At 31.7% G+C, this 12,709-nt stretch overlaps 1 protein-coding gene across 3 annotated transcripts in view; it reads left to right on the plus strand.

Annotated features, from left to right (window-relative positions):
• The window catches only part of LOC109604696 (serine/arginine repetitive matrix protein 2), a 135,744-nt gene that overhangs the window by 118,928 nt on the left and 4,107 nt on the right, over positions 1–12,709 (plus strand). For all 3 annotated transcript variants that reach the window (XM_049965653.1, XM_049965654.1, XM_049965655.1), the window contains 3 exons: positions 7,016–7,253; positions 7,311–7,413; positions 9,545–9,712. In XM_049965653.1, the coding sequence (XP_049821610.1) occupies positions 7,016–7,253; positions 7,311–7,413; positions 9,545–9,712 (509 nt within the window). The remainder of the gene's footprint in view (positions 1–7,015; positions 7,254–7,310; positions 7,414–9,544; positions 9,713–12,709) is intronic.

The following is a 12,709-nucleotide window of genomic DNA, read 5'->3' on the forward strand; positions in this document are numbered from 1 at the left end:
TTCGGTCTGTCTGAGAAAATTTATTAGAAGTGAGATAACATTTTCACAGGTCTGAAATAAGGACATAAATTTATTAAAGGAGCCTCATGATTTTACTCGTTGCTACGATAAAAAAGCCTATTTCTGTTTCAAGTTATTTTTCTGCCTGATTTTCGGAACAAAATACCAATTTAAAAATCTCTAAGTTAGTAAATATGGGGAATTAAATAAGCAATAAAATTAATTATTATAATTAAAGTGGTTAATGCGAAGTTGTTTATATACATTTTAACAATGTGACTAACTTTCCACTTGTTCAAAATAATATTTCTACATATTATTACATATGTTTCCAAATTACTTGTTTGTGGGTAGTACATGTATTACCACAGGATTTCCCTGTACTTAACATAATATAAATGCATATCTATTAAAACCATAATAAAAACGATCGTACCGCAAAACGATAATTACTTTAAGCCAGCGTCTGCCGTAATAATTTTCTATCCGAACGACGTCGACCACACAATGGGACCGGGCCGCTTTCACGGCAGGTAACTGCGCTGGGATTATAATTGTTCGCCGGTACCATAGGTCATTCAAATGATGCACGTGCTTCGAAAAAATATCGGGTTCGTGAAAAGCGTTTTTATACTCTCAAGAATTACGGGGTGCCCGGGCACATTTCGAGGGTAGGTAGTCCAGATGACAGCAAAAGGCAGTCTTCAGTCAAATCGTTACCGAAAATGCGGTGCAGTCACGTAAACACATTATAAAATTGTCTAAATGGCCTTGTTATAGTGCCCAGTTGGTCATTTTCGTCATAACTAGGGTCAATTTACTTCTCGAGAAAATCACTGTCACTGTTTTTTGACGTTAATTGGATTTTGAGCACACCTCAAACGATTTGAATTCTAAAATTCATAAAATAATATTAGGTACTGGGAAGTGTGATTTGATTTAGTATTTATTCAAACACATTTTATTTTAAATTTTAACATTTTAAAATAAAATGTTTATTAAAGTGCATTCATTATATGAAAGCTTTATTATCAACTATAGCCCATTTACACGAGGTAAAGAGTAATATAAACAAATTTAGATGCGTGATAAGCACATGAACTCAGAGTAACAGATGCACCCCCATTGTGAAATAGAAACAAAATAAAACAGCAAATTATATTATTTAAGTTCTAATGAATGCACTGAAGATGAACAACGTCAAGATCGTCCCGAAACCTGTACCAAAGATGGAATTAATGTAATGTAATGCAAAATCCTTGTGCAACATGTTTGGAAAACAGTCATTAAACTGAGTTGGACTCATAATTGAAAAGAAGTTTCATGTAATTTCATCAAATCGTTGAACAAATGGACACCATATAAATTAAAAGAGGACAAAAAAATTCAACGTATAACAATTGAAAAAATCCTTACATGCACTCAACGCAAATTATTTGATTACGACAATTGTCACTTGCCAGTTTAGTCGATGGATTGAAGAATAATTAAAAGTTTTTACCCAATAGAGATTTAACGTTTGTATGATGAAATATTACATACAGACAACCTACCAAGGGACAATTAATCAATATAATTGACTCCTACTCTCAAATTCTCCCAAGTTCATCAGTAACTTACTCAAAGATGAATTTAGTGTGTGTTCAAAACTATTGTTAATTGTTGAACATTGACTGAAAATTATTAATTATAACGGTGATTATTTTGTACTACAAAAGATACTCCTTTAAAGAAAATATGTTATTTCAAAATTGAATATTAAAATTACCCAACATGAGAATTTCTTAATTAAGAAACACAAATAATATTTCTGGTTCGATTTTTAGTTTTCAAAAGATGCATCTAATGTAAAAATGACCGAAGGGAGTTCTCCCTTAAAATTTATTTCAATTTAATGTGGCATGATCTTCGGACATGATAAAGATCTACGGTTGTATTTCTAAGCCCTTCTGTCACTCTTATATTAATTTACCTTTTGTAAATACACTGTTTTATTTAGCAGGTAGTTTTTGGGCGTGTCGAAATGGACTTTTTACCATAAATTATAAATTGGAAGGATAAATTGACAAACGCCTACAATAATGTTTAATTAAAACTACTGCTGCACAAAATACTTCCACATACGTAACACGGATTCCTAATTTTACCAGCACTATAAATAGAAAACATAAATCACATAAATTGTGATTGATGAGATGTTCATTTCTTCATCTGTGATTAACAAATTCCCATAATAGAAAGTTTTCTTTATATTAATTTCGATTATAGTATAGTTTCAGGAAATAAAGAGATGTGTCCGGTAATAATTAAACCCGTACGTTATTAAGATGTGTTTCATTAATTATACCATTATAATTCCGTAACGTTACGCAATTTTTTATGCGGCAAATTCGACTGCAGACATTTTTATATTATAATATTTGCACAAACTGAGACGAATAATAATTCAGTTTATATTAATTCATGTTTAATATTAAAAAATATATTGTTATGTTTTCGGGGGTACCGATGCGTTTGTTTATATATGGTATCAACGCTACAGTAATTACAGTTGTTTAAGCACTAAACAATTGGATAAATTTTGTATGCACACATAATATTATGGCAGCGCGGTTTATCAAATAAATTTGTTGTTTAATATAATAACAATGCTTTAGAATATAATATTTTAGGAACGAAGCCGCCCTTTATTTCAATAAACTTTAAAAATTATTTATAATATGATACTAATTATGTTTTATCTAAAAACATATTTGATAACAGAATAATGGGTACCACCAAGTGAGATCTAGTACACTGAACCTGTGAAGCACTTGCTTAATTCAATTTGGAAACCATTAAGGAATTTTTAATAGTTCATGGTGAGGAAAGAAAGCGGATAATAACCACGATTAACGGTAAAACACCCTAATATTTTATACTGAACTTTTTGAATATGTAAACACATAAAACTGAACGAGTTTTTCATAAGCCTCTATATTGTGACTTTTCAGTTAAGTTAATTTTTTATAATTAAATTCTAATTACATATAAAATAAACAAGTCGTCTTGTAAACGTTCCCATTTCATTATACTGCATTGTGCAAATATTAATTAAGACAATATAAGCAAAATGTAATTAGATATTGCAATGTCTTGCACAGTGGGTCAGTTTGAACTTTTCAACAGACATTGTGTGAAATATCTAGGCTAGAGACATAAAACTGCATGAAAATTTATTATTCTCATAAGTATATAATTAAATTTTGAATTTTCAAACATACATCCAATAAATCACATAAATGTTAGAAAACCTATTAAATTTATTTATACTGCTGAGAATTGTAATTAAATGTCTATCGTAAAACAAATCAACATTGACTTTGTCAAATGTTAGTGTATAATAATGAAAAAGAAATTAAATTTAATAAAGTGAAAGATTAAATATTTTATTTTTAGACTAATTATGAAATAAGATTAATTTTCTTGACTAATCATAATTATTATTGTTGTTAATTAACCAACCAACCTAAAAACAAATATTTAATTTTCACAATTGTCATCGTAAAGGAACAATAGAAACAAATCTCGTTGCAAACTATCAATAAAACACCCACGTAGGTCCAGATCGTAACGATCAAATAATCATAAACAATCTATTGTTATGCCCAACACAACCCAATCAATTAATATGTACAGTACGACGTTCCTCCACTGTGCGGAGGATCCGTTCAACCCGCATGGCATCGAAAACCACCTAAACCGGCTGTTATCTTGCAGTCAGACGTTGGAATTGGAAGGTACCGCGTCCAGTTTCACACAGTACCATGGCCGACGCGATCGTGTAGTGATTGTTTCCCAAGCCCAAGCCGGTCGTACCGTCGCATTTTTTTTTCTTTTGTACTTTCGACTGTTTGAACAGAACTGGTATTTCAGTGGTTACATATATGATGTGCAATATTATGGTGGAATGTGAGGATAAAGTTTGTGTGCCCCGTTGTGGATGCGCGTGTTTCAGAAGAAAACGTAGGTACCCCGACAAAACTTGACGTTAACCTTCGTCTTATTGGCTCAAGACATTTTTTGAATTCCTTCCATTTTTATGCGGTGGTTTATACAAAAATAAATATTCGTACTGTCGACATTTTGTTGTTAGTCTTTTTTCTGGGTGGTCTTCTCGGAACTCATCAATTTACACGTCTGAAAACCAATTTTTTTGTCTAGACGTAAACTAAAATGTTTCTAAATTCTGATTATTAAGAATATTACTATGCAAATATCATATTTCTACTTAACGTCTTTTTACCGGTCACTTAATCAAGAAGATAAAACGAAATAGTTTATCTAGGCAATGCTTGACTAAATTCTAAAGTTACTTATCAGGTCAGGTGTTTGTAATTTCTAGGATCCCATAAACGCATAAATTAATTAACATTGACTGACCTACACTGTTTTCAATCATTTAAAACTTGATTAAACACGATGTGTTTGACTTTGTATAATACTTGGTAATCGACTGGAAACTGTGTCGCAGTCCAATTTTATGGATTTACCTGCGTCCATTTTCAATTAACATAAAACAATGTGATTTCGTGCACCGCTGCGTAAATAAATGTGTCTGAAAGCCGACATCAAAAATGAACAAGGCTCCATACTGTGAGAATCTGTGCCATTCCAGGAACAGCTGTAACGTTCTCCGACCGTTCGACAGCTGTTCCTTGAAATGGGAGCCCTTTGTGATAACGATTCAGTTTTACCTACAAAGATTTTTTTTTCACTGTGCTATAAAATGTGGATAAAATAAACATAGCGCGAAAAGCTATAAGATGCCGACAGGTAAACATTTTAAACTGTAAGATTACATCTTTTAAGTGCTGAAAGAGTATATGGTACTCTCGAAAGATTAGCCCCATTTTTAAAACTTTAAACAATGGTAAACGACACCTTACCATTCTACCGTCCGACTTCTGGCTACAATTATTTATTAATTTGTTATTATATAAGATAACCTGTTTCTAATCTGAACCGCAGACATAACTGAACGAACACAAATAGTCTTGTATTTGAATTTTTGATATAAATCACAACTAACGATCGAACTTTCAAGGCTGAGAAAACAACGTGCAGCTATATTTGTTGTAACGGAAATAGATTTTAATTTATCTTGCTTCAAAATTGTACATATTGTAATTTATTGTAATCTTAAACTATATATTTACAACGAGGATTCCTGAATTCTTAAGAAAATACGATATTCAAAACAAACTTCGATAACGTTCTAACGAGAATTCCCAATAATAAAAAAAACAAAATATTTCAAAATGTGCTAGTAGTTTATTCAGTACATTGTAACATAATATATTAAATAAAATCACATCTGTGAATCATAAATAGAGTTTAAAATATAACCGTCAAAAAAGTTGAAGCAAAATAATTTAAAATAACGTTTATATAAGTACGTTGTTGTGAGTTGATGAAAACAAATAAAAAATCGAATCCCGAGAGGGATGTGGTCCATTTCCGTTTTACACCCCAATAAAGTATTGCGGAACTTAATATTTTTCTTGAGGAAAACAATTTCCTGTGCGTTTTCCTTATTAAATTACTAATGATGTTGTCTATTATGATTTCCGTCGTTATATTTGTTTTGGGACAAGAACAAACGGAAATTAACACCCCTTTATAATGACCACATTGACATTATTAACAGACAAAACCTGAAAATTCTTATCTGTTGCAAGAGTTATCTTTAACCACAATAAAAATTGTTGGAAAATATTACTTATTCTTATGGTGACGTTAGTTAAGGGAATATTTCTTAACGGCAGGAATTACTGTCACACCCCTTTAAATAAAATAATGACTATATTGACATTATTAACAGACAAAAACTGGTAATTCTTATCTGTTGCAAGAGTTATCTTTAAAAGTTATTCATTAACCACAATAAAAATTGTTGGAAAATATTACTTATTCTTATGGTGACGTTAGTTAAGGGAATATTTCTTAATGGCAAGAATTACTGTTTACATTATTTTATAAATAAATTGTTGCGAGAAAATTGCATTACTTTGTTATCAATATTTTAAATGTCGAATGAAGATAAAATCTGCCATTTGGTTGATTAAATTTGTAAAATTTACGCCACATATTTGTTCATACATTGTTTTAGAGAAGGGGAAGAAAGAATTTAACATCATATTTAAACTCGAGTTGTGAAATTCCAACTGATATAAAACTTTTATTAACCACACACTACAAGGTGAAATTCCTATTTGTAAAACATAAAATATTTCTCACTCAAAAACGCTTACAAACTGAAAGATTTCTTTACATCATATAAATATTTTGGAACAAACCAGATACTCCTGTTTATTATTATTTTGGTTACTACAATAAACATGAAATTAACTGCAAATTGAACGTATAGAGCGGAGTTTCTTAAATAACAAATGGACTAGCACATTGTGTATTTATAAATAAATTTATTACATACTCATAACTTAAAATAACGAGCGGAGTAATGTTCTTTAAATTACACTCATATTCTAAATATCTGTGAACTTCGATATTTAGCGATGTAAGGATCATTTCCTGAGTTGCCCTAATAATCTATTAAAGTAATTTTGCTGGAAAACGACATTTAAATTGCCCCGAGGTATATTCCTCACCCTCACAAATGGCGGAAATTAAAAAAAAAGAGAGACCGGTTTGAAAAATCTCTACAATATGTACGCATTTGTTCCGTTCCGAGATTCGAAATGCCTATAGACATGTAGACTAAATAAGCAGATGTTATTCTAGTCCCTTTTGTGCCTCGAATTCTAAAAAGAACCAGGAATTTCAACTGAACCATTCAGAAAATAATCGGAATGTACAATTCAATGCAAGGCTATCTGTTTTATGTTTTACAACAATATGTACAAAGTGTGTTTGGTTAATGTTTTTGATCGAACACATGTTCGAAAACTTACTCTTGTCTCGTTAAACATAGATTTTTACATTAATTCTGAACCACGTTTCGGTTTGGTTTCAGCGAGCACCACCGAGAGTGTGCTCCAGAAATTCCGCAAGACGTTCTCGTTGAAATTCCAACAAAAGAAACAGGGAGGAAGCAAGGAGAGCTGTGGCTCGGACGTGGGCGACAATCTCTCCGAGATCCTCGCCGAACCGTCCGAAGAAGAATCGCCGCAACACGTACCCTCCCTTCCCTTATCGCCCTCATCGAATTGCCCTAACGACTCGAAAGACGAGAATACCGAACAGAAATACAGGTAGGTTTTGAAAAAAAAACGTACATTCGGAATTTTAATTTTCGGTGTGTTCGTTAGGTTTGGTCCGCTCATTTGGCGTACAAGTAAAGAACGAAAGAAGCTGAACAAGGCCGCCCGCAGTGCGAAATGCAACAGTGGAGACAGCGGCATTCAGATCGAGGTGAGATGTTTGCACACTATGGCATCCTAATATGCACCCGTCTTCGGTATGAGGCACTAAAATTAAACAAGCAGTGAAACACATAAAATATTTATTTTTAAATGTATTCACAATTCCCTGATAGTTTTTGGGTAATTTTGTGTGTTTCATTTTGTAAAACTAACAATTAATTAATTAATGGTAGGTAGACACAAAATATATTAATTTTTGTTTAACAGCACACTAATATTTCTCAAATTTTTTCTAGTCTGCAGCTAGATTAGCTTGGTAAGATATTATCTGTCTATAACACCTAATTTGTAAGGTATTTTTTGAATAGTGGCAAACCTCAAGGATCTTATATAATCCTTGTGGTGGACAGTATTCAATTTGAGAATTGGTATAAGATAATAATCAGTCGTTGAGCTAATTTTAGGATCGCCTTTTAAAAACGGGCTTTCCATTGTATTTTCAAATTTTACGTTCAAAATTTATTAATTATTTTATATAACACCCTAAAAATATTTTTTTAGTATTCGTACAAATTTAATGTAACCATTAACGAAATTAATTTTTGTTCTTGTGGGATTACAAACTATTTGCTAAACAAATAATTCATTTTATGCAGTCATATAAAGAATTAATATTTCCACATCAATTTTAGTAATTGCTAGTCTTTTGATGCTTACGTAAATATCAGTGACCCATTTTATTATTTTGTTTGTTATTTATGATTTCATTTTATTAAATTGCAAAATACAATGTTTGCACATGGTGACACATTTTAGTAAAAAGTTATAAATACAAATTATGTCCCTAATACGGTAAATCTCAAGTTTTCGACAACTTTCTAATTGGAAAGTTCTAAATATGTAATAATTCACTTTAATTTTGCATAGATACAGAGTCACATGAATTTATAATAACCAACTCAATTTTTGTCTGACCAAATTTAAATCTATAGGGTTAATAGTTATTAAAGGGAACATTAAAAATTAAACGATTATCTGAAGTGAAACGGTTAGACCATTATTAATATGTTAATAATGTCTGGAAATGACGGCGTTTTATAAAGGCAATCCCGTTTTAATTTAGTTTAGTCCACGCTTTGGCCAGAATCATTTTAATTGCTTGCCGACCGAACTCAGTCCGACACAATAAATCACACTAATTACCGACACCCCAAAAAACGCCAAAAAGTTTAAAATAATTCGATAATAATTACACGCAATTACTGAGGATCTTTTTTTCGGACAACGAGTAATCTTTCTGGTCGAGAAAATGACTTAAAGATAACCCTCCTTAATCGGTTTTTGTGGTGCCAGTCTGCTTAATTATCACCGGCTTTGTTTTCGGCCACCTAAGTAAATAAAATGATACTACACCGGCCGATGTACTCGTATTTGTTTGTAGTCTTGTTTATGTTATAATCTGTACCACCTGTATTGTTCTTGTTAAACGTTGGAGACGACGTTAAGGGGATTTCTTTACAGTCAAGATATTAAAAATAAATTAACAACTATTATATTATAGTTGCAATTTAATATCTCTGATTGTTAATGTAATTCCACCACAAAAGATTTAAGGGATGTTGGGTAATTATATTGTATTTGTCTAAAAATGTGATTGTTGTTAAAAATAGGTCAATGACTGAGGAAACGGTTCGTAATTTTTTGAAATTTAACACAATTAAACTCATAAAACCTGCCTTAAAATTGCATAGCCAAATGTGCTTGTGTCTAATTCAGGTATAATTTATGTGCTAAGAAAAATCTTGTATTAAGGTTTATTTGTTGTTATTTTAACCATAATTTTAAAATTTTTCTAATTGGTATACATTGACTTCATAATGTATCGAGACAGCTCAATATTAGTAACTTATTATTAGAGATATTTCACAGCTAAAATAATAATTATTTCAAATTATGAAATTAATTAATTTTTGTTCAATAAAAACGAATAAACCTGTCTACCTTATTTAAGATATGTAAATATGATAAGGAGAAAGATTGATATGTAACTAACTAACTGTAACATACTTTAATTTATGGTCACACAAGATATACATTTGGGCTACGCCTGCCTCTTGCACAATTTTACTTTTTTCCTACAAATTGAAAGCACAACAGAGTCTACAAGAGTTGTTTTGCAGATGGTGCCCAGTTGTGGGGGCGCTGGTGACAGTTCTGAGTCCCACGACACCGATCCACCAGGCGACGAACTGGACAGTCCCCCGACTGTTCGACGACGACCCCCACACGGCAAACTATCCCGACCCCATTCCGATCTGCTCAACCAAATTCTCATTGACAAATTTAAAGTAAGTCAACGATTAATATTTGTGAAAGTCGGTTTTTGTTTTAATTACAAGTGAACATATATAATCTTCCAATGGGTTAACGACTTCCCAGTAAATCAACACGGTAATTGTTGACAATATCTGATGACAAACATTCTAAATTGCTGATTAATTAACAACAATTCATGAAATGCATAATCAAAAAAAGTATAATGTGAGAACAATATGGTTCCCAAAATTTTGATGTTAGGAAAAGTGTTCTCTTATTTTCGTATTGATCAGTTAATATCGTAAATTTATCACTGTATTTTTGCTTGACCCAGAAATTGTAAATGAAGTTTTAGTTAGCCACTGATACAACACGCTTATCTGGCTAAAAGTTAGTTCCGGTTTTTATCGCCAAACAGTTGTTAATTAATTATAGATGCGCATTTCATAATGTCCCCACAAAATTCCCATTATAATCCCTCACACATTACACATTTTATTAAAACGAAATACCTCATGTTGGTGATATTTTAAGTGTGTGATTCATATTCAAATTACTGATAAAAATTAACAACTTTTATTTTATTTAGCGCATAATTTGAAATAAACAAAATGTCACGTAATTGCAACATAGCCTATAATTTCCCACCTCAAACCGTAAATTGGAAGTGAGTCACTTGGGCAAATGCTACAGTAAAGAGTAAATGCAACAATGGTCATTGAATTCACACCGCATACTCCTTGCGCACAGTGGCCAAATGATATCACTAAAAGGAATTCTCGACTTGACGTCGGTAAATACTAAATTTTTTCGCCACTCTTTAAAAACAAATATTTTTATTGGTATAGCAGTGTGTTTAATCTCGTTATGTATTTACCAAAAAATTTATTAATTTATTATAAATATAATTTATTTATTTATTATGAAGTCTTAATTACTCTCAATTCAATTTAGGCATTGTTTCATTCTTCCAATTGTTATTATTTTACCAGTTTCATATTCTGAAAATTAATTAAATTGTTCATTATAATAATTTTCTTTCATTTAAATTAAAAATAGATATAATCCAAATTTTCTACTATGATCTCTGAAATTTTTATTAATACAATATCAAAAACATTATTAATGTATTAACATTCTTGGATATTTGTAATATTTATTTAATTTTAATAATTAATCTTTTTCATTTAAGTTTAAGAAAATTTTGTTCTAAATATCAATATTTATCAATAAATTATCAGAAAAAAAGTCAAATTAATGCAGTGGTAAAACTGCTGGATATTTGATTTTCGAAATTAATTAAATTGTTCATTTTGATAATTAAATTTTTATCTAAATTTAATAAATATAAATATAAATATCAATATTGATTTTTCAGTAATACTTATTATTAAATATAAAAAACATATAAAATTATAATTAAATAATAAGATAAAAACATTTCTAAATATATGTCCACATATGTTCTCGAAATTAATTAAATTGCCATTTTGATAATTAAATTTTTACCTAAATTTAATAAGTATAAATATCGATATTTAATTTTTTAGTGATATTTATTAATAAATACAAATATCAGTAATAAATAACAATATAAAAACATTTCTAAATATTTATATTATTTCTCCAGTTTGTTCTTACCTATAGACCTATAGTATTTGACCCCACTAAATTTTGAGAGACAGTAAAGGTCTCTCACTACGTGGCAAGCTTGCAGACTTGCAGACTGTCTTTGTCGTGCTTGATGTCTCTCTTAAATTGCAGTCAGATCAAACGCTTTTCGTTCGGTATGGTATATATTATACGTCCCATTCTATTTCCACGATCCCCTCGATCCGGCTCAGCATGCCCATAGTGTCTCTTTCCCTCTCGTCTCGTGATAACGGCGACTTCCTACAGTCCCGCGGTCTCGCATGCACTCGCACTCACGTTGCGAGCGACCAGACGGAAGTTTAGAGGAGAGCGGCGCGCCAAAGGCGCCAGACGTCCACCAGAACGCTCGAAGGCACCAACGGCAGGTGCGACCCGCTCCGATCGAATCCACCTCAGTCGGAACATCTGCGCGACCCCGCTACCTGTATCCGCCGGTATATCGGTATATTGTGTGTACACTGTACACTGTACAGTTGTGTTCCCTTGCGGTTGCTGCCTTCGGAAAAAATATGCAGCCCGAAGTGCATGTGGCGTATCGATCGTCGCGACGCCGGGGCCCCGTTGTTATTGTTGCCGTCGGTTTTCCGGGAATGTGTCGCGGCGTTTGAGGACGTGAGGTGATCGAGCGTCGCCGGTGGCTATGCAAATTTCGCGCAATTACATTTGATTCGAATGGAAACGTGCTTAGGCGTGTGGGTTTGCATTATCTGGCTGCGAGGTCCGTTACTCTTACTATTATCACGCACTGATTCGACGGTTGCATGTTTATTTTGTGTATTAATGTTGTTGTTGAAGTGTTGAAAATCATAAGAATTATATTGAATTCATATTGAATAGACACTTTCATTGGCCAATACTTTGACCAATTAAACGTGAGTATTTTTTGGAGGTTACGTCAAATTTACCCCAATTAGACAACCCTTATGTCACCCTTAAAATTCCAGCCAAATATGTCATTCATCATACGTTAATTCAGTCAATAATTACTTACGACGTCATTATACCGTGATTCATTCGATAAGGTTAATTGTACTCACTACACACAATAAAAATGTTTGTTTAAGTTAGTGCCTTATGTGTTCAAAGGTAAAATATTTACTGTTGCCTTCGCACAATATTGATCTTGCAGTTTTCCCCTATGAATAATTGAATACAAGAAGAGGCTAAGATAGAGTCGATTCGTATATTTTCTGAATTCTCTTTTAACCGCAACATTACATAATCACGGTTACAAAATAAATTTATATACAATAAAATAATATTTGACATTAATTATACAATATATTAAAAATTGTGTTTTCTAATACACTATTCCACACATTTTCCATATTACATTTTTAAATTAATATTTTAAAATCATTTAATAAATAATAACA

The sequence above is a fragment of the Aethina tumida genome, chromosome 3 (assembly GCF_024364675.1).
Source record: "Aethina tumida isolate Nest 87 chromosome 3, icAetTumi1.1, whole genome shotgun sequence".
NCBI classification, from domain to species: domain Eukaryota; kingdom Metazoa; phylum Arthropoda; class Insecta; order Coleoptera; family Nitidulidae; genus Aethina; species Aethina tumida.